The sequence below is a fragment of the Astyanax mexicanus genome, chromosome 3 (genome assembly GCF_023375975.1).
Source record: "Astyanax mexicanus isolate ESR-SI-001 chromosome 3, AstMex3_surface, whole genome shotgun sequence".
NCBI lineage: Eukaryota > Metazoa > Chordata > Actinopteri > Characiformes > Acestrorhamphidae > Astyanax > Astyanax mexicanus.
This window is the reverse complement of record NC_064410.1, coordinates 10,230,190-10,253,252: the sequence shown is the minus strand read 5'-3', so window position 1 is coordinate 10,253,252 and position 23,063 is coordinate 10,230,190. Positions and strand designations below refer to the sequence as shown.

The following is a 23,063-nucleotide window of genomic DNA, read 5'->3' as shown; positions in this document are numbered from 1 at the left end:
TCCAGTTAGAATAAAATACATCTAATTCTAGACCCCCTCTACATTAATACACACATTAATTCACCTCAAAATCACTCCAGTGCATAAAAATGCCTATTAATGTTCCCAGATAAGAATAGATGGCTTTACGGAAAAAACACCAATGGTTCCAAATCCTTGGGATTTATACACATCAGGATAACGGGGATGTTTACTTTGAGTCCTTGAGTTTAATATTATGCAAAATGCATGCAACTATATTTTATATACTCACAAATTCAATAGCATTTCAGTTAATGTGTATGATACAGCTAGGTGTCAGCAAACACACAACCTTTATATTTAAAATACAGTGCCGAGTCTATGGTATATTACATTTTACATATTTTAAAAATCAATAGAGGCTGTGCGTCATTCTCTGTGGTCTACTGTTCCGAATATGTAATAATCTGCTGAGTATCATCCTCCATTCATAAGTCATTAGCGCTAAAAAGTCGAATATCTGTCACGGAGGAGCGGACGCCATCGCGTGCGGGAGATGTACAGATATATTTTACTCAGGCACACTGACAAGGTGTATAGGTCCTCAACCGCATACCATGCCCTTCCTATGATACCATGCTCTTCCTATGATACCATGCCCTTCCTATGATACCATGCTCTTCCTATGATACCATGCCCTTCCTATGATACCATGCCCTTCCTATGATGCCACACCCCCACGCAAGATCAGGGTAGAGGTCTGCGCGGGACTGTTTTTTAAAACACGCTCCTGCCCGCTCCCGTGTTTTTGTCCCGTCACCGCCCGCTCCCGCTCTTGCTGGTGGAATAATTCAGGAGAGAAAGACCCAAACGGGCAGGTGCTCAAGCAATCCCCCCCTCTGCACTCCTCCAGTGCAGACCTATGGAAGCCCATTCCCGCCACCTATTCCCGCCACTATTTTGAGATACTATGTCAATATTTTGAGATACTAAATCAATATTTTGAGATACTATCTCAATATTTTGAGATACTATCTCAATATTTTGAGATACTATCTCAATATTTTGAGATGCTAAATCAATATTTTGAGACACTATCTCAATATTTTGAGTAGTACGCTGTACAGAGACAGAGGCAGATGAGACAAAATCGCTAAATGGATACTATTATTGAGGATTACTTCAGACGTGGATTCACAAATCATGAAATATTGGTGCTTTTAGAGGAATCACACAATATCAAAATAAGCCTTCGGACCTTGGACGAGGCTGAAGTTAGCTTCTTATTCTCCAGTGTTTTATTCAGATTTCCGTTCCGTCTTAAATGCTGGCTAAACATACATGCGCCCGCCTGTAGATGGCGCATTTTAACAGTAAAAAAACAACATGTTAGCAAAGCGCTGTGCAAACTTTTGTCACTGATTTGAGGTTTAGTAGACTGTATTTCTTAATGCAGCCCCAGAGACACAAATCTAATTAAAGAACTCCCCATCTACACAAGTAGTTATAATATATTAGTAGGTCTGTTGAAGATACTGTTAGTATTTTGGGAATAAAAAAGGCATGTTGTTCTGAGTTCTTTTTAAAATCAATTCTACAATACACCTGTCTTCTCGAAGGATCAGGGAGCTCTTTGGACCTGGCCATGGTGATACACTCAAGTAAACAGCTGATGTGTTGCACAATATTCTAATTTAAGACTTTTTAAGCAGGAATAAATTAGGTGTGTCCTAATTTATTTTTTTCTTTTCATAAGAGCATTAAATTTCTTTTATTTAAATTTCTATTCACTTTTTCTAAATGTGAGCAGAGCTATGGGCTAAATCAAGCAAATGATTTGTGCTTGTAAAACTTTCCACAAATGGAGTTCTGCTTTATCAAACACATTTTACAGATTCTTATCAAATTTATAGTCCAGAAAAAAAAAAACATATTTTACTTACTTTTACTTTCATTGCTCACAGTCTACAAACAAATCAGCCTTGTCAGTTTAAATCTATGAAAGCCCATCCTCCCCCCACTTAAAATAAAAACAAAAACACCACATATTGTATATATTTTTTGTTAAGTAACTTGATTTCTGTATTTTGAGATATTAAATGTTATTTTAAGAATATATTTTATTGTTCTTAGATACTACAAGGTTATTTGAAGATGTTTTGGCTTGAATGGGCTTCCATGAAAACCTGTTTGCATTTTTCTGAGAGCAGAAATTAAAACCAGGTCTAAAAAGCTGTACCTGGGTTTGCAGTTGTACATTACAGCATTATGATTATAGCCAACAGAAGGTCACTAACCGCAATCTATCTTAACTGCAGTTAGATAGGTTCACTGTTCTGCCCAGTACTGCTGCTACAGTCACACATTTAGATCAGGTGGTGGTAGGAGTGCAGATGTCTTTCTCTGCTCAGAGATGGGGAACCTTCTATGGGGAAAAAAAGAGGAAAAGATGGACTGGAGTGATTCTGAACATACGTCTGCCGGCCCTGGGGTAATGTACTGTATAACCTTTATATATTTTATTATAAACAGTAACACATACAGACGACCTGACTGAAGTGATCCAGGTTGAGCTGAATAAGATTAAGTAGATGATCAAGTAAATGATTGTTTGTGTTGTATTTTGTTTGTTATTTTGTCTGCAGAAAAGTCTTGTCTGAGAGCAGACTTTGCTGCAGAACTGAGCTGCAGTAAAGTTGGTTTCATTCTCACACACTGAAGCTTATTTAGTATTATTCCAAGAAGCTAATATCTGCAAAATTTCAGTTTCAACTTTATGCTGTTTATGCAGGCTATTTTTGCAGTTCTAAAAGAATACAGAATAGGTTGAATTAAATGGGCTTGCAGTGACTGGCTACAAATAAGTAAGAAAAGACAAGAAGGTTAATAATCTGTTGTGTTAGATCCCATTATTTATTTGAAGGCAGTTATAGTGACTTTCAAATAAAACAAATGAAAGTAAATTAAGCCACTAAATAATGAGAAGGAGAGCTGGCTGCAGCGAATTTGGACTCGTTTTGATTAGCGGGATTTACCACAAAGTCCACACCGTTGAAACTTTGGACATGCCAGTCCATTTATTGTTCTTATGTCAGCAGATAGTACATATTCCAGCAGTATTACCAGTGATCAAAGGCTTTAAAGTTCCCAATAAACACACTCCAATATGCTTATCCTCCTTCTCCTTTCCTACTGCTCCTCTCCTTCTCCACTTTACTACTCCTTACACCATTTACTCTTCACAGAAAAAATACTGAAACACCTGCCCTTTAATGGTTTCTTCTGAAATCAGTAGTAGTAAAAAAACGACAATCTGCATGTGTGCACTGTGCAACTGAAGCTGTTTGAATGAGTGTCCACAAACATTTGGGCATACAGTGTCACATTTTTGTGAATGTGAACTAAAATAATTGTAGAATATAATTATATATTTGTGAGAAATTATATTAAATAATATAAAAAATGGAATATGTTGGTGTAAAAAAAAAAATCTCGCGTATTGGTTTGTGGATCTGTATCGGCGCTTGCAAATCAAAATCGGACTGAACCTGAAAATATATGTATCGGCCCATCAGTACTCTAATATGTGCAAGTTATTCACTTATTTATTTACTTTTTGCTTATTTATTTACTTTTGCTTTTTACTTTTTACCTTAGCTAAAATTTAATTGAACTGTACAGTTTGATATGATTTATAGAATTATATGAGAATTATTCCTTTAGAACTAATCACAGAGCATGTAATTATATTAGACAAGTTTATTTATTACCTGACAGCAGCTGTGTCCAAGCATCACCAATGCAGGGCAGGCTAAGAGATACTTTAACAATTTAGTGTATGTTAGAGTATGGTCTGGTCCATAAAAGAAAATGTTTTAGAGGTCTCTCAGAGGCATCAGTATGGCAACATGGTTCCAGCCATAAAATGTGCTCATAATTTATTGCTGACCCACAAGAATAGTTACACGTACAACTTTATTTTAGAGCATCGCTATCCTACCATGTATTTTACACGTCTGTTCCTGTGAAGCCACAGAACCCTCTGTGCAGCATTACCAGCATCCAGCCTTCTGTACTGATGTTCTCAATATATCCTTATTTTCTCTCTTCACAGGATCTCGCTTCTCCTGAACCAGTTTGGACCGGTTTGGACCCAGAAAGGAACACAGTCACAATGGCTCCAACTACTGCAATAGGATTACAACAGGTAAGTACATATTTAGTGTTGCATGCCATATTTCATAGGTGTGTTTTTGTAACAGTCACTTAAGGTGAGGTGTATGACAGCCCCAAATCAGGATTTTTTTTTTAAAAGACGGGTCACTGAGTGAGTAGCAGCTCTAAAGAAATTGCATTCATTAAAATGCACTAAAAAAAAATTTTTTTTCAGATTTTTTTCTGAAAACACAACATAGCAGCTAGCATAGCTACATGCTATCAGCTTGGAAGTATAGCTGAACTCGATTTTCTTCCAAGAGGGAGAGCCATGTTGACACGCTGTGTGCCTCAGGGTGTTGCAAGGATAATATATATAGGTGAGGAAGCAGCCTGCTCTGTCATCACCTTGAAGGCAATCATAAATTTAATTAAATTTAATGTGAGCAGCAACTGGTAGCCAGCCAGTGTTGGTCAATTAGTAGTTGGGTGACATGCTCATTGTTTTGGCTGGTTGAAGACCAGGCATGCTGCTGCATTCTGGACCATCTGAAGTGGTTTTACTACACAGACCGGGAGGCCCGTTAGCATTGCATTGCAGTAGTCGAGGCATGAGATGAGCACTGCTTGGACCAGGACTTGGGTGGCCTGTTGCATTAAATCTGTCTGCTGTTGTAAAGCACAAAGTGACAAGACAGAGCAACTGAGGAATCATGGTGTGTAAAGGAGAGCTTCATTAACCATAACACATAACACATAAATCACACAAAAATGAAAGATTCAAGTGGAAAATCCTGACATGCTGGTAATGGATAACAAAATGACCTGACAACAGTCAGTGGAAACCAAAATCATCAACCCATGGAAGGCTGGACTCATTCATACTGAAAATCAAAGTAAACTTTTAATTCATTCGGTCATCCAAATTCTGTTTCCAAATTTCCTTACAGCAATTTGTAATGTTACTCAGTAGTGTATATGTATGACACCCCTGTGCCTGTATGCACTCCCAACCCAAAGGCACGCTTCTGAGTTCCTGGACAGCTGTGACATGATTTAGTGGAGTCAGTTTGACTGACACATACACACATGCATAAAATTGTTGGTACCTTTCCATTTAAGAAAGAAAAACCCACAATGGTCACTGAAATAACCTGAAACAAAAAATGTAGTAATAAAAAAAAAAAAAAAACTGTAAATAGGGGTGTGCCGTATCATATCGTACGTGATGATATCGACAAAATTTTTGAATATCATGAACGATATTAAACCATGAAATATTGTGCCATATCAGCCACCCCTAATAAACACATCAGGGTATGACAATTTTGCTGTTTTTAGCAAAAGAAAAATTCATACTGTTCTCATTTCCCATGATACTGTATATCTACTAGAAACAGATTATATCTGTCCAGTATCATTAATTTTACTGCAGTACTGGATATATGGAGATATATGGAGTGCATTATTAGTATTGTGCAGTAGTGTATTCTTGAAAAAAAATCAGTGTTTTGTCATATCGCCAAGAGTATTGTTATCGCAAAAATACCATTAAATATCGTGATATTATTTTAGGGCCATATCGCCCACCCCTAACTGTAAATCAACTGATTAAAATCAGACATTTCTTTTGAATTGTGGATCAAAAGAATCATTTTGAAAAACAAAGTAATATAACCTGACTGGACAATAATTATAGTACTCCTAACTTAGTATTTTGTTGTACAGCTTTTTGGAGCATTTAAGTGATATCACTCTCAGTGAGAATTCTACACCTGTCCACGGGTATTTTGTTCCATCCCTCATAAGCAAATTGCCCCAGTTGTCTCAGGTTTGAAAGCCTTCTCCAGACTGCATGTTTCAGGTCCTTCCTCAGATGTTCAGTAGGATTTAGATCAGAGCTTATAGAAAACAACTTCAGGATAGTCCAATGTTATTCTCTTGGGGGTTTTTAGCTGTGTGTTTTGGGCGATTATCCTGTTGGAGGACCCATGAACTGTGACAGAGACCAAGCTTTCTAACACTGGGCAGCACATTTTCCTCCAGAATGCTTTTATAATCTTGAGGATTTTATGAGAGAAGTTGAGGAGCTTTCAGAGGTTGCTGTTTAATGTGGTACACACCATGATACCATCCAGCATAGTGATTACCCTGTTTTTACCCTTACATATTCTAAATTTGCCCTGTGATTTTAATTACAGGACAAACCTTTGGCCGTATGGTCAAAAAATTTTTGTCCTTTCTTGGAGTAACATATTTTTTTTCAGGCCAGTTTCATTAGTTTGTTTTATAAATGATTCTTCTGGACCGCAATACAAAACCAAAGTCTGGAGTTTTGAGCAGTATTGTTTTTTTATTCCCTGCTTACTTGTTGCTTGACTGTAGATTGTGGATTGTGGATTTGCAATAAGTTACATCTGCTGCCTATTTCCTGACCTCTGCCTGTCCTGAATACGAGTTTGGTAAATGCTGTAATAAAATTCCTCTGCACATGCAGCCAGCCTCAACCTCTTTATCACAGAAGACTTTGCCATCACTGACCATCAGTAGATTTTACATTTCATTTGAAAATCAAGGGACCAGAGTCTGGAGGAAGAGTGGAGAGACACACAGTCCAAACTGCTGATCCACTGTGTTCTATCAAGTCCAAAATCAGTGCAGTGTTTTCCTGGAAAATCATACAGCACTTCATGCAATAGTGACTTACAATAGTGAAGTACAAAAAGTAATAGAAGTTAAAGGTAAAAATTATTTTTTTGACAGGGCCTAAAGGAGGCCAAATGGAAATAGTGGGATAGAGGAGGAAAGGAGGGGAAGAAGGAAATGAGGTTAGAAGTAGTTAGTTTGTTAGGGGTGTTAGGAGAGTAAGTGCTCTTTGAAGAGCTCTGTCTTCAGGAGTTTCTTAAAGATAGCGAGGGACGCTCCTGCTCTGCAATACATCTATACATCTAATACATCTATATGTCATGCATGGAGCTGAAAGCGCTCCTTTCTCTCCTACTCAGCTCTGCTAGCGGTCTCCAGTCTCTGGACTACAATGCCCAGAATGTGCCTCATTTCAACATCACTCCTTTACATGATCATTACCTGAAATTTTTTCACCTGTTCACCGCCCTATAAATACTTCATCTCATTCACTCACTCCTTGCTGAGTATTGTTTGGAATCTTCACTTTACAAAGTATTTATCTTTTTCTTTGTTTGCCCTTTGGATTTCAACCTTGTTTTGTTTACAGATTTATGATTTTTACCTGCCCCTCATTATTGCTCTCCTGAGTATGAACTCTGGACTGTCTCATGTTTATGATATGGTTATCCTCTGAGGCAGCTGTTATGCTGTTATGTTATTGACCTTGCTTATTCTGTCCTAACCCTTTATTTAATAAAGCAATGTTTTACATCTGTGCCTGTCTGAGTACTGCCTGAGTCATGACACTATAAAATATGAGTTTCACATTTTAAACTGAATTATTGAAATAAAGTAACTTTTCAATGATATTCAAATTGTATGAGATTTACTAGTGTATATAGAGCTGTTGACTGAGCAAATGAGAGTCAGGTGAGAGTGAAGGTGTAGTCTGCCTCAATAGTCCAGAGAGAAAGACCTCAGAATAGTGGAATCCATGACTTAGGTGTGACGCATATAGGCCTTCACCCTAAAATATATATTCTTCATCAGTAAGGTATAATATTATCCTTTTCAGTTGACCTTTTCATAACATTTATTTTGGGACTTGGGCTATGTCTCTGTGAAAAGATTTGTAAAAGATATCTAGTAAGATCTTTCTCAGTCTGCTTTCTAAATGTTTTCCTCGTATGTAACAATTCATGGCTTGTACCTCTGATTCATTTCTGAGGTGTGAATCAGACCTATTGCATCTCTCTGTACCACATCTTTAATAAGCGTAACAAATGTTATGTTCCAATCCTTGCAATTTCATTATTTTAAATCTTCCATAAAATTTGGGTTAATCCCACTCCCAGGGACATCACTAGAGCTGTATGAATAAGGGGGCTAAGCTTTGACTAGGGGGAGTCAAGGAGTAAACCTCCCAGGACAATAAAAAAGTCCACATTGTGGATAGTTTTAAATAAAAAAACACAACAATTTGAAGACAATGCATAACATGTTTATAAATATCAAGCATCAAGATGCTTACTGTATGCTAAATGACAAATCCTAACAGAAACAAAAAATATTTAATCAAAAACAAACGAAAAGAAAATTAATTTCTACACAAAATAAACCCCAAAGAAAACTTACCAATTAGGACCAAATACTAAAACCCAAAATAATTAACAAACAAAAACTGGCCCAGTATATATGCTTAAAGAAACCGACCTCAAATAAATAAACACCACAAATTAAGCAAATACAAAGAAGAGCAATGCTTGCTCTTTAAAATAAATGATAAATTTACAACAGAAAATAAATATAAAATTGGTAAAATAACAAACTAAACTAAACCCACAATACTAACAAAAATAAAATCTAACGGATTTTGAAAGATAGAAATAAAAACAATAATAAAATAAATAAAAATAAATAAACTAATATTACCAAAAAACCCGGAAACATTCCAGTAAATAAACTGTGTCTGTGCGACAAAACCAGATATAAAAAAATAACCAAAGACAAAGAAATGAATGAAAACAACAATTTAACAGCTACTAAAGTGGTACTAATATAAAAGCAGCATCTAAACAGCCGGAATATGCAGCTTCACAAAGAACTGGAGAAAAACAGTAGCGCCACAGGAGGAGGAGCACCTAAAGGGACTTTAACTTCCAGAATTTGATCTTTCCAGGTCCAGAAAACACAATATAGTTACTTACCACTTTATTCTCCAAGGAGCATCTAACAATTAAAACCTTCAAAAAGACATACCAGCGCTATGAGGCGCACCCACAGGTATAAACGAAAACGAGCGGCGGGCAGCATGACGGTTCTAATCAAATAATTAAAATGTAAATACAAACACGGCCTTGAAACAATCTTAATAAAGAGAGCTGTGGAACAGTGGAATAGTGCAGGTGCGAAGCAGAAGAGCAAATAAGCTGTGCAGCAGAGACTGAATGATTGCCTCGGACCACAGCACACTAACAAATAAAAACAAAATCGCCCCGTTAGATCACACATTATGAACCCATACACTAATAAAAATGTACCAACACTTATGGTCATACCTGAACTGATTAAAGCGCGCAGATTGTCGCAGTTGTGCCTCACTCCACCACCACCACACACAGACGCTAAAAAGCTGTACAAAAAAGCATTTTGGGCAAGCACTTAATGTGAGCTAAATTTTCTTTTGTATTCCTATATATTTATTTGGGAGACCTTCCCACGAGCTTTAGATTTCTATTGGTTAATTTGAAGTGTCAATCATACTTTCATTCAGTCATGTTTTCTACAGCTTGCTAGTGATTTTTTTAATGCTGAAACCGTGTGTCTGCAGGTCAGGCGGATGGTATCTCTCTACGAAAAAAGTGAGCACTATTTTAATTTGAACGTTTGTGTTGCTTATGCATAGTGTTTAGTGCTGAAATTAATATCTATGAGAGGTAGAAATACATATTGTTATTAATAAATAAAGTTGGAATAAGAAAAACAGCAGGCTCCATTTTGTGAACCTGAAGAAAGAGAAACCGCTGCTTGGTGAATTCTGAGTCTGAGGTGGCAACTGAAGTAGGGTAAAAATAGCCATCTAGCTAGTTAGCTTAGCTAGGTTAGCAGTATAAGGCTAAGACCAGATAAGGCTAAAGACTGATAAACTGCCACTTTGTGCAAATGAGAAGAAAAATTAATTGCCTGAGTTTTATGGTGCAAATGTAGCTAACTGTATTTTATTATTTATTAAGAAACTAGGTTAAATAGAGCCCATAGACTGTATATAAACTGCGTGTCGCAGTTCCCATTCATTCAATGAAAATGAAGCCAAAGTCTTCCGCCATTTTGGCGATTCAGAAACCAGAATCTGCGCAGTAGAGACCAGAGGAGGGAGAAAGACTGTGGAGAGACAGCCTACTCATTTAAATAAACCTGCCCCTGAGGGCTGCCTCCACAGTGCTCACACAGTCTGCCGAGCCGAGCGGAGAATTTATCTGCAGCACGATAAGATTAATATTTTCATAGTAACAGTGCAGTTTGTGCACGTTATGGATATTAACTGTGTACCCAGCCACATGATAGTTCTGTATGTAGCAAGTGGAAGTGAATAAAATACAGCGAAAAAAAACATCACCAAACGGCAGTGAATGCCAGTACTAGTTATTGCTTTAAACAACGAGACGAATCCGGTACTGAAGCTCAGTTAATTTTGCCGCTGAGACGAACTGAGCACATTCGGCTAAATTCTGCATGGATTATGCAGAGTCTAAGCCAGTGCTGCCGTACATCAGCGGATCTCGGGCAGAGCCTTCATGCTATCTGGGTCAGCTTGCCGCACGCACCGGTGACGGGCGAAGCCACTGACCAAGTAAAAATATTAATTCTACAGAGTCTAGCGAATATAGTTAGTAAGATAACTACACTAATGTTAGCTAACAAATTAAGCTAGCTATAAAATCCAACCGAGATTAAATGGTTCGCCTAAGATCTTGATAATTAATAAAATAAAATGCACACAGACACAGGAGTGGAGGGAAAAACAGCCAGCAAACTTACCGAAAAAACTGCAAAGAACTTTGTCCAGAATGTCTGTTAGAGCAATTAACAGCAGAACACGACATTATTAATACAACAATCTAAATTCAGTTTAGCTAATAAAAAATAATAACGGTAATACAGTTAGCTAGCTAAACGTTTGACTAACTACTAGTACTAGTGTACTGCTTGACCTAAGGGTAAAAAAAAACAAGATGCAGGTTCTCCTGACGGTCTGTTATTGGTCCCGCCCATACAGTCATTGGTCCCACCCCGGCTAGGTGTAACCCAGCCCTTTTACAATAACCACACCTTTTTAAATAGAGCTGAATAACGCTTTAAAAAATGAATTCTGTGGGAATATAAAAATTTGACAATATAAGCAGAGGTTACACTAGCTGTTGCATTTAAATAAAGGAGGTAGAATTACAGTATATTAGAAAAAAACGTGATTGAAAGGTGTCTGTTTTGCCATTGAAACCTACGGGGGTGGGTGGGGTTATACAGCTTTCTGCAGCCGAACAGCAGGGGGCGCCCGACCTGTGGTGGCTTCACTTTTAAGAAACTATGCTCTGTCCAGCTATATACAGTCTATGATAGAGCCCGTGAGCCTGAGGTAACTGCACTAGGTTAACGCTAGCTTTGTTAGCTTAACGAGGCTAAGGCCAAGTAAGGCAAAGTCACTCTGTGCTGCAGTAAGGGGAAAACATTTAATTGGATTTTATTGTGTAACTTTCTATTTTTAAAATTTTAAAATATTTTATTATTACTAAACCAGGTTAAACAGGACCTGTGATGGAGTTTGAGCCTGAGATAACTAGCCTTACCCTATTAGCCAGGTTAGCTAAGTTAAGTTAAAAAGTACCAGTACCCCTTGTTTGGCCAACCATGAGGAATGATTCAGGTAAAAAGTATATAGTTAGCCTTTTTTGTTTTGTCTTTTAGATGCAAATGTATGGTGTTTAATTTATGAAGCGTCTGTAAATCATATTGAAATGTGGTGACATGTTAAAGCTATTTTAGCTGTTGCTGGTTTAACACTAGCTAACTTAGCTAGATAGCATGGAAGTTCTTTCATCATTATTAATATGATTTATGTGAGAAAGCCCAATTGTGGAATGCCATCTACTGGTGAAACAGCGGTACTGCAGTCAAGACATGCAGTCAGGACATGTCCAGGGCATGCCCAGTCACACTGATGAGCAATAGAGCAGCCAGTGAACTGACTGAAGCTGCTGGGACTTTCTTTGCGTGTTTCTCATATCGTGTGTGCGTTCTTGAGGAAATGTGAGTAATTTCCACCTTCTTAGTTATGGATATTTTGATTAATATTGCAGTTTGTGTTAGTTTTAATTAAAACATATGTTGTTGTTGAGTTAGCTAAGAAGCCTGCAGCTAAGTAGTTTAGCCCTGTCTCTTGTTAGCATTGCAGCTAAGTTTGAATGCCTGATGGCTTAATAATGACGAATGTACCGTGTGTAGTGTTAATATTGTTACACAGTTTATTGTTATGAGTGTGACTAGCTTACTTTGAACTGTTTGAATTTGTAATTATTCGTTGTTTATACCTCATAACATTATGCTGTTAAGTATGTTTGCCTCTGCTAATATTACATTGGCAATTGTATAATTACTAACATTACACCTCTGTCACTGTATTATGCTACCTTACAGTTTATTTACTAATATGTAAATGTTATTGTTGAACAATATTATAATATCAGTAGTCTAATACATTGTATTACCTTTCCTTTATGTTTCAGACCACACACGTCACACACATCACACACACACACACACACGCCATACATACATCACACCCACGTCACCACACACACACTCATATACATACACAAACTCTTTGTAAAGTGACCAACAACCTTCAATAAAGAAGAAAGAAGGGATCTCTCTGTCTAGCACCTTGATCTTTTAACGGGGATCATTGTCCATGGTCTACCGCCTCAACCAGCAATCCTTATTTCTGAGTCTCGCCCCCTCAAACAATTTAATTAAGGTAAAAACGTTCTTAGTAACATGTGAAAATGTTCGTGTGCTGGCTGTTGTGACCTGGACAGCGTGGATGTTTTAAAATTTAAAGGTTAACATCTAAGGTTAAAAAGTATTTCTTCATTAACCATTTGAAATTGTTGTATAAACTAACTTTTATACAAAAGTGCCATTAAATGAAAATGTAAAGATTATTAAATATGATATAAACATTTTTTTTTACCTGGAATAACCATAATGTGTGTCTATGTTATTATTTCAACTTAAATTAGACATTGTAAATACATCTTCAAACCAACATCTTTTTAACCACTGAAAAAATAGTTTTTCACTATTCACTTTCAACCTAAATTAGACATTGTAAATAAGTCTTTAAACTAACGTCTTTTTTTAACCACTAGAAATTATACAATAGTAATATAACACAAATATGAGACACTATTTGCAGATATTTGAAGGATGTAGTCACTTTTGTTGGAGACTGTATTTGTCATTTTGTGTGTGCCATTCTCTCTTGCTCTATTTTGCTCTCATGCACTTTCTAATATCAGGTTCACACTACATGACTTTAGCCCAGGTTTTTCAGTTGCCGACATTTTTTCGTAGATCAGCGACAAAACTTGTGCTTGGAGGCAAATTGGGGATCTCTCGGCACTCACTCATTTGTGTAGTGTGAACTGCTGAAAGAAATTGAGAGTCTGAGCACTTGATGTTCAACCTGGTGTTCAAGAAATTACTGTTAAACTCTAGAAGGAGCTCGCAAGTAAGTTCTCTATGAAGGGGCATGAATGAAGCTAAAAGCTAAAAACATTTTATAAGTATTCCTTTTATTTCATAGAATAATGTATTGTACAAAAAAAGCAAAGAAAACTGATTATTTCTATTTTTCTCCACTGTTCTGTGTTAAAGATAATTCTAAACTCATTTACTCAGTAGTTCCATATGTTTCATTCAAGTGCCAGTTCTACTTTCCAGAGATTCTCTGACATGGCATCACTAGTTCCAGCGTATGTTTATTTCTGTCGTGTTCTCATGATAAAACAGCAGCCAGATGAGTCTGTGATTTCCCACAGTGGAAAATTGTGTGATTTGTGAAACCTGTGTCACTGATCGGTCATGTCATTTGAAAGCCACATATGTCAGCACAACTAGTCCTGTGGTTCATACAGCCCAACTACCTAACGACTCAAAAAAATGTGTACTGTGAAAGAGGCATAACTCACTCGCTCTAAGAAATTATTTCCAGGATATTATATACGATTTGCAAGCATTAATAGGGAGCCCCTATTAAAATGGAGTACAGTCCAGAACATTACAAAAAAAGCTGGACAATACCAGTCTAAAAACCCACCATGACTAGAGCATTATACCAAGCAAAATATTCCACATAATCTTTTCCCATTTATGAGGCTTGCTTTTTACTGTGTAAACATGCTTAGTTAATTTATTAATTTTTATTTTTAAACACACTTTGCCTTGCTTTGTTTTGCTTTTCTTAGGAAGGAGAATCAAGAGCCAGACTAAAAGAAGACCTGCTTAAGAGACTTGACCTTGATCTGAAATATAACAACAAGCTAACCAAAGGATGCTTCCTTGAAATAACCCCATCATTACAGAACAATGAGTGCAGAACTGAGAAGGATCTTGTTCACACTTTTATTCAAAGGCTTCTGACCATAGATTATAGAGCAAGATACCTCTCTGTTAAAAATGACCCAACAATACCAAAGTCTCATCCAGCTGGAAAAGGTGCATTTGGTGCCCTTTCAAACAGAAATGCTGGAAACAAAGAAAAGAAACAAGCTCATGTTCACCCAATGGATGTTGAAATGGCAGTGTTTCATTGTTCAGATAATTTCCTTCAGCAGATCATGGTAACTAAGCTGTCTCAGTGTCAGTATGCAGTTCCTCTGCTGCTTCCAAATCCTTTTACTGGACAGATTGAATTCCCTCTGTGGACGATGCGTCAGATCAGTAAGAGTTGGAAGACTATGGATACTTCTGGCAGAGTCACCAGTAAGACCCTGCCCATGTACAAAGCTCAAACTCCAGTGGTCACGTTCTTCAGGATTGGTTCGATTTCTTCATCAAAGTCTCAGCTGATGAACAGGCTGATCAATGAGAAGCACGACACGTTCTTCCACCGGGACTGTCCAGGCAGCAGCAGAGAGCGTCTACTGATGGATGAAGTGGTGGAGATTGGATGGTACCTCCCATCTGGGAACAGCACTGATTATTTCTCAGACTGTGTAGCATTCTGTAATCTACATGGAGATTCCAGCATCAACGAGACTCAGAGAAAGATTCTTACAGAAATGTCCTCTGTGAATGTTGTACTTTTACCTCAACTTGATGAGAATGACAACAATATGGTTATTGTGAAGGAACTTTGTGAAGGTTTAACTCCTCTCATAGTTATTTTGACTGATGAAGAGGATGATTCTGAAGATGCTGTATCTGAGATTGGCGAAGGAAAATACAGAGTATCACTGAAGGGCAGAAATCAGTCTGATGTTTCTGTTGCTCTCAGAGAAGTTATCAAGAACTGCCTCTCAGAACAGCTTGTGACCTTCAGTGTGGAGAAGATAGCAGAACATTCAGAAATAAAGTTAGATGAGGATAATGAAGACTGTCATAGAGGAAAGGAAGCTGCACAACAGATAATGAGATTACTGAAAAGAGAAGATCCATCAACAGTCAAAGAAAAGTATCTGCCCTGCCAGGGGAAACTATGGCATGACTGGTGCAAAAAAAACAAGGACCTGCGACGTCTTAAAGGTGACAACTTAGAATTAGAGAAAAGCAGAAAGGAAGCAGAAATGAAGGAAATAAGAATCAAACAGCAGAATCATGGTTTCAGTGAACTCATGCGGTTAGTTGTAGAAAGTTTAGACTTGCTGTCAGGAAGTGGGAAAATGTATTTCCTCAAGTGGCTGGCAATCCTACTGGATGATTTCACTTCAGACACACTATCTGCCCTACTGAAAGAGTACCACCAAAAATGGTCAGAGGTGTTGGCTTTAAAAAAAAAGCATGACAAATTCGAGGATGAAAAAACAAAAACTAGACTTAAACATAAATTAGACAAACAAACTTATGATTTCTCCAAAAAAATGCATCCGGAACATTACAAAACAGATCAACTGAAAACTGAACAACTAAATCTAGAAAAGATCTCCAACAAGCTTAATTCTGCCACATTTGGTTTGGAGCACATGCTGAGAGAGATGGGTCAGATTTATGAAGCTTTAGTCTCTCAGAAAAGAGGAACGAAAAGAAAAAGAAATGTAGACTATACTGGCCTTCCTAAACTTGCTGCTGAACTTATGATATCTGGCCACCCGATGGAGCTGATGGACGGTGATGCTGCTCATGTTCCTCTGGTCTGGGTTTCAGCAGTTCTGGATAAGGTCATCAGAAAACTGGGAGACCAGAGAGTCTTTGTGTTGTCAGTTCTGGGAATTCAGAGCTCAGGGAAATCCACCATGCTCAACGCCATGTTCGGACTCCAGTTTGCAGTCAGTGCTGGAAGATGCACCAGAGGAGCCTTCATGCAGCTGGTGAAAGTGTCTGAAGAGATGAAGGGGGAACTGAAGTTTGACTACATTCTGGTTGTTGATACTGAAGGTCTCAGAGCTTTAGAGCTGGCGGGAAAAGACACCCTACATCATGATAATGAGCTGGCAACATTTGTTGCAGGTCTTGGAAACATGACTTTGATCAACATCTTTGGAGAAAACCCATCAGAAATGCAGGACATCCTTCAGATTGTTGTTCAGGCCTTCATGAGGATGAAGCAGGTCAGATTGAATCCCAGCTGTGTGTTTGTTCATCAGAATGTTACTGATGTTGCAGCTGGAGAGAAAATGATGGAGGGAAGAAGACGATTGCAAGACAGACTGGATGAAATGACCAAGTTAGCTGCAGAAGATGAAGTGTGTGATGCAGAATGTTTCAGTGATATCATTGCATTTGATGTACAGAAGGATGTGAAGTACTTTTCTCAGCTCTGGGAGGGCAGCCCACCCATGGCTCCACCAAACCCACGCTACAGTGAAAATGTTCAGGACCTGAAGAGAGACATTGTTTCTCGTGCATCAAAAACAAACTGCATGAAATTATCACAGTTTCAGCAGCGAGTGAAAGATCTCTGGGAGGCTCTGCTGAATGAAAACTTTGTCTTCAGTTTCAGGAACACACTGGAGATATCAGTGTACAGGAAACTGGAGGAGGAGTATGAGAAATGGACCTGGAGTCTCAGGAGTGCCATGCTGAGTATTGAAGACAAGATGCTGAACAGAATAGCCAGTGGAAAAGTGGAAACAGTGGGAGAACTAGAGCTGATGAAAGAAATTTCAGAGACCCTGCAGAAAGTCCAAACAGCATTTAAAAAGTATTTTGAAGACGACAGTGAAAAGGAAACTCTGATTCAGTGGAAAAGCAGATTTGAGAAACAAATACAACACGTCCATGATGACCTTGTAGATGAGGCCAAAAGAAAACTGAATGAGAACATCAAACAAAAAAACATTCGGAAACATCTGGATGAGCAGCTGAAAAATCATGATAATACTCTCTTTGAAAAGAGTAAAGAACTCGCTCTGAAGCTTAAAAAAGATGAGAGTAAAAACAGAGATCCAAAATCAGAATTTGATTCAGTTTGGAAAAAGTGGGTCACTAAATTAACTGAAGATGTTCCAGAAATCAAAGATATTAACATATCAAATGATGTTGTTAACATTCTAGGGGGGGAGTTTTCTGAATACGGTCTTGTTTTTAGTCAAAAGGAGAGTGCTGCTTATGGAAAGATTCACACTGTTGCTGATTACAGCAGTTATGTTTCAATGAAAAGGGCCAAGTTGGGACCTGTTCCTTTATGGGAAAAGTCTCTTAAACCAGAGGATCAAAAGTCAATACGAGAGCTGATTGCTAAAGTCATCCAAAAAGCAACAGAAAAAGTGAATTCATTTCCAGTCTCAGTGCAGGGATACAGCTCAGGCTACATCCAGCAGATTGTACGAGATGTCAAACAACTAGTGCAGGAGTTTAAACAAAAACACAACTCTTTTGAGTTTAAGAAAGAGTTTTATGTAGATCTCTCGCTTTTTGTGTGTGAACAAGCCGAGAAATGCTTTGTAGAACTTCACAGGAAATACAGAGAAGCAAATGATCCAATTCTTCACTTTAAAAAGAAAAAAACTGAGTACTTTAAAGTTTTCATGAACTACTATCAGGGAGCAATTGCAGCAGTGCTTGGAGACCAAATCTGTGTTAAACTGAAAGAAACAATCCTGCAGAGTGTGTACAACATGGCCGCTAAATTCATCTGTGATCAGATGACACGAAAACCTCCATTTAATAGGAACAGAGGAGATCTGGAGAAGCACATTCTGAAGTCTCTGGCAGAGCAGCAGGGAGATAATGAGCAAAAGTTTAATAACTTTCTAACATACATGAACCAGCCGAAGCTCCACTTTGAAAATTTTATCCGAGACAGAGTTAGACAGTACATGGCAGCAGAAAACCCAGTTTCTGAAATAGAAAAACACATCGACCACAAAAAGAAATGTATTACTGAAGCAGCAGAAAAAGCCAGGGATGAGGTTAAGTCTGTCAAAGGAGACGTGAACAAGTGGCTGGAGATTTTCTCCAACAGTCTTGTAGATGAGTTAGGAGATACCAGAGTTCACCTGAGTGAAGATGTTATTAAGGATGTCAATGATTACGATGTTCTTGTAGATGTTATTAAAAAAGAGCTCTCTCCTGTTGTTGAGGAGCTAAAAAAATGCCTCTGTAAGTTTTCAGATCTGAGAAAGGAGATGTTCAGAAAAACGCCTGAGGAGATTCTGATTAAACACTTCTGCAGGTGCTGCTGGGAGAAGTGTCCCTTCTGTGGAGCCGTCTGTACCAACAGTCAAGAAAATCATACTGGAGATCACAACACTGATGTCCATCGCTCAGAGGGAATGAACGGGTGGCATTATAGAGGCACAACAGAATTTGCTTTGGACTTTTGTACAACAAATGTAGCAAGTGGCGGATCATTTTACCCACATTCTTTTTCAGGGTCTTCTGTCCCTTACAAGCAGTACAGAAGAGCAGGAGGAGATTATGATAAATGGAGCATCTATCCTGGTAGTTCTGAGCTGGTGTACTGGAAATGGTTTGTTTGTGAATTCCAGAAAAACCTTGAAAAATACCACAACAAAACCTTCACTGGTAAAGGAAAAATTCCATCCAATTGGAAGTTCACTCAGTCTGATGCAGTTGCAAGTTTAGGAATAAGTAAATAAACTGCAACAAATCTGATAGTTACAGAACATTGTTTTTTACACAAATGAAAACACAAAAAAATCATGGATCTTACCTGGCAAAATGAAACCTGTCTGTATTTGAACTACACAGAACATTACATTACTCCATCAACTATAGCCCTGAATCCTTTTACTGTACTGAGGACAAACCCACAGAAGAACAGACACTTAAAGATCATTTAAAATATAAGGTTGCATAATCTGTAACTCACTGCATAGTACAGGCATATTAGATTAATTAATAAAGTATTTAGAATGTTGGATATTATATATTGTAAGCATAATCAATACAAATGTACTCAGATATCCTACAATGGATTATTGTTTTTTTTTCATATAATTTAACAGTTGTTTTATTCTTATAGGTTCTTGTACTGTTAATTGCACTGTTGTTGGAATGTGGTTGTATAATCTGCATCTTTACTTTATTACTTCATATTAGAGCTCTATAAGATTAATTAGTCAGATTTAGAATTGCTTTGTAATCAGTAGTAATTATTGAATGTTTATGATTAATGGTGGTGAATGCTTTAGAATAGAAATAATTGCTGTTTACACCAACAGGTTCTTATAACAGACAAAGTACTCCTACATGTTATGGATTAACCTTTTTTGCCAAATTATTTATCATTATGTACTCTTATGGCATCTTGTAATCAGATAAAGTGTGAAAAATAAATGCATTTCTGCTCTACCTCTTGTATTGTGTTCATGTTCCATGAAATGCAGTACTGTACACATTATTATAAATGATTTCTCTTAGCAGGAAGAGTGTTTCAATGCTCGAATATATGCAATACAGTGGTATGAAAATAATATATATTATAATATATATAATATAGATAATTTTCCTGATTTTTCTTTATAAAACATTTGGTTGTTCGGATCAGTAGCATGAACATCACACCACAGATAATTACAATAATATTCAGGTGAGATGATCATTCCAGAATGTTGTACTTGTTCCTCTGCATGAATACTTTAGTAGATTTTGAGCAGTGTTTATGTTCAGGGTCTCCAGCCCAAGTATCCAGCCCCAGTGCAACTTCAACTTTGTCACTGATTCTTAAACATTGTTCAAAAGAATCTGCTGATATTGACTGGAATCCATGCAACCCTCAAATTTAACAACATTCCCAGAACCTGCACTGATCACACAGCCCCACAGCTTTTTTAATTTAGACAATTGTTTTTTCCCAGGATTTTAGTTTTTTACTCAGTAACGGGAAGTAAATTACTTGTGTCAAAATGTTCGTGAGTAAAAGTATAAAAAATCAAATTACTCATAAAATCTACTCAATTACAATAACGTGAGTAAATGTAATTCGTTACTTTCCACCAATCAGCTTAAGAAACAATTTCAGTTCCAGTGATTAGTGCTAAATGTATTAAAATCAATAAACAACAAGGGTGCCCAAATTTATGCACCTGCTTAATTTTGTTCAAAGAATTATTGCACACTTTCTTTAAATCAATAAACTTAATTTCACCTCTCAAATATCAGTGTTTGTGTGATGTATGATATATTTAACTGAAAATATTGATACGAACAACCAATGATTTATAAAGGAAAATCATAAAAAATGGTCAGGGGTGCCCAAACTTTTTCATACCACTGTACATAAATTCAGTATCATAATGGAAAAATCATTAGTGAACCTCATTATTTGATTTTATCAGACTTAAACTCATAACTCATAAGTTATAAATAAATCTTTAACTTACAAATTACTTGTGTGTAAAAAGTTATTCATAGCCACTTCTACTGTTTGTTTGTGAGTGGAGCCGGCATTTCACCACAGACCTGTACAGAAGACTGACTGCAAGTTACTGCAAAAGCATGATTGCAGTAGTTGCTGCTAAGGGTGACCCAAACATTTATTTTCCCTTAATAATACTTAATAAAACAGTAATTTAAAAACTGCATTTTGTGTTTGTATTTGTTGTTTTTGACAAATATTTAAATTTGTCATATGATCTGAAGCATTTAAGAGTGACAAACATGTAAAGAAGCAAGAAATCATGATTGGGGCAAACACTTTCACACCATGGCGGGGTACCCTCGGGTAGAATACATTGAGCAGATGCGACAGAGGAAGGAAGAATACGGTCAGGACTGGATTCTTCTGGGAAAAAATGAGACAAGGCATCAGTTTTAGTGTTGTGATGACCTGGACAGAATGTGATAGAAAAGTCAAAATAAGAAAAGAACAGGGTCCAATGAGCCTGACGGGAATTTAGATGTTTAGCAGATTACAGATAATCCAAATTCTTGTGATCAGTTAGGACTACAAAAGGATGCGAAGAACCCTCTAACCAGTGATGCCATTTTTTAAGGGCTGCTAACAACTTAGTTACATGCATAGTTGCATTCAGCAATGAACAGTTTATGGGAGAAGAAAGACACGGTGTGTAACTTAGTGGGAGAGTTAATGTATTGGGACAGAACCACACCTACACCTGTTTCTGAAGCATCCACTTCCACTATAAAGAACGTTTCCACTATACCGTAGTAAACGCATGTTTGAGTGCATCAAAAAGCACTCAGAGCAGTTTCGGAACAAACCAACCCTCTAGGTAAGCTTTTTAACAGAGCCAAAAGAGGGGGCGCAATGCAGCTGAAACTATGAATGAACATAGTTTGCAAAACCTGGGAATAAAACAATTATTAAACAAAATCCAGAAGATAAGGGGGTTAGGCAAAAGTGTAGTCGAAAATACAAAAATGGGTTGGCAATGGAACCAAACAGTAAAGTGGGCATGGCAAGAATTGGTAGTAGTAAACAAAACAGGTCAGTAACAAAGGCAAAAACTAAAAGAAGTGCTGTAGAAGAGTGAGAGAGAAAACAGGAGGAAGAAAGATTAACGAAGAAAAAGTATGTGAACCCTTTGGGATTACTTGGATTTCTGCATAAATTGATCATTAAATGTGTTCTGATCTTCATCTAAGTCACAACAATAGACAAACACAGTCTGTTTAATCTAATACCACACAAAAATTATATGTTTTCCTGGTTTTATTAAACACATGTTAACTTTCACAGTGAGGGGGGAAAAGTATGTGAGCCCCTAGGTTAATGAGCTAATTGAAGCCAGGATGTGATAAGATTGGATGTGAATCATGCTTTGCACAAAAGAGCTCTCAGAAGACCTACGTTTAAGAGTTGTTGACTTGCATGAAGCTAGAAAGGGTTACAAAAATTATCTCTAAAAACCTTGATGTTCATGTGTCCATGGTAAGACAGACGATTTACAAATAGAGAAAGTTCAGCACTGGTGCTACTCTCCCTAGGCGTGGTCGTCCTGTAAAGATGACTGCAAGAGCACAGTGCAGAATGATCAATGAGGTGAGGAAGAATCCAAGAGTGTCAGCTGAACACTTGCAGAAAACTCTGGGACATGCTAACATTTTTGTTAAAACATCTACAATAAGGAGTTCATGGGAGGACACCATGGAGGAAGCCACTGTTGTCCAAAAAAATGCACGTTTGAAGTTTGTAAAAGAGCACCTACTGTGGAAAGATGAAAGCAAAATTGAGTTGTTTGGAAGGAACACACAACACTATGTGTGGAAAAAAAGGCACAGCAAACCATCATCAAAACCTCATCCCAACTGTGAAATATGGTGGAGGGGCCGTTTGGTTTGGGGCTGTTTTGCTGCATCAGGGCCTGGACAGATTGCTGTCATCAATGGAAAAATGAATTCCCAAGTTTACTAAGACTTTTTACAGGAAAACGTAAGACCATCTGTCCACCAACTAAAATACAACAGAGGATGGATGATGCAACAGTAAATCTAGGAGAGTCCTCTGTTAAGCTTCAGTTGGCGCATAGATGGTCTTAAGTTTTCCTGCAAAATGTCTTGGTAAACTTGGAAATTTGTTTTTCAAATTGCTAAGCAGCCCCAATCCATGATGCTCCCTCCACCATATTTCACAGTTGGGATGAGGTTTTGATGATGGTGTGCTGTGCCTTTTTTCT

At 37.5% G+C, this 23,063-nt stretch overlaps 1 protein-coding gene across 1 annotated transcript; it reads left to right on the top strand.

The window, feature by feature from the left end:
* The first annotated feature begins 2,269 nt into the window (after positions 1-2,269).
* On the top strand, positions 2,270-19,696 carry LOC111191918 (interferon-induced very large GTPase 1-like). The gene is made up of 3 exons (XM_049475770.1): positions 2,270-2,452; positions 4,076-4,168; positions 14,268-19,696. Exons 1-3 carry the CDS (start codon positions 2,375-2,377, stop codon positions 19,059-19,061), a joined length of 4,965 nt encoding a protein of 1,654 aa, XP_049331727.1. The 5' UTR covers positions 2,270-2,374; the 3' UTR covers positions 19,062-19,696.
* The last annotated feature ends 3,367 nt before the right edge of the window (positions 19,697-23,063 follow it).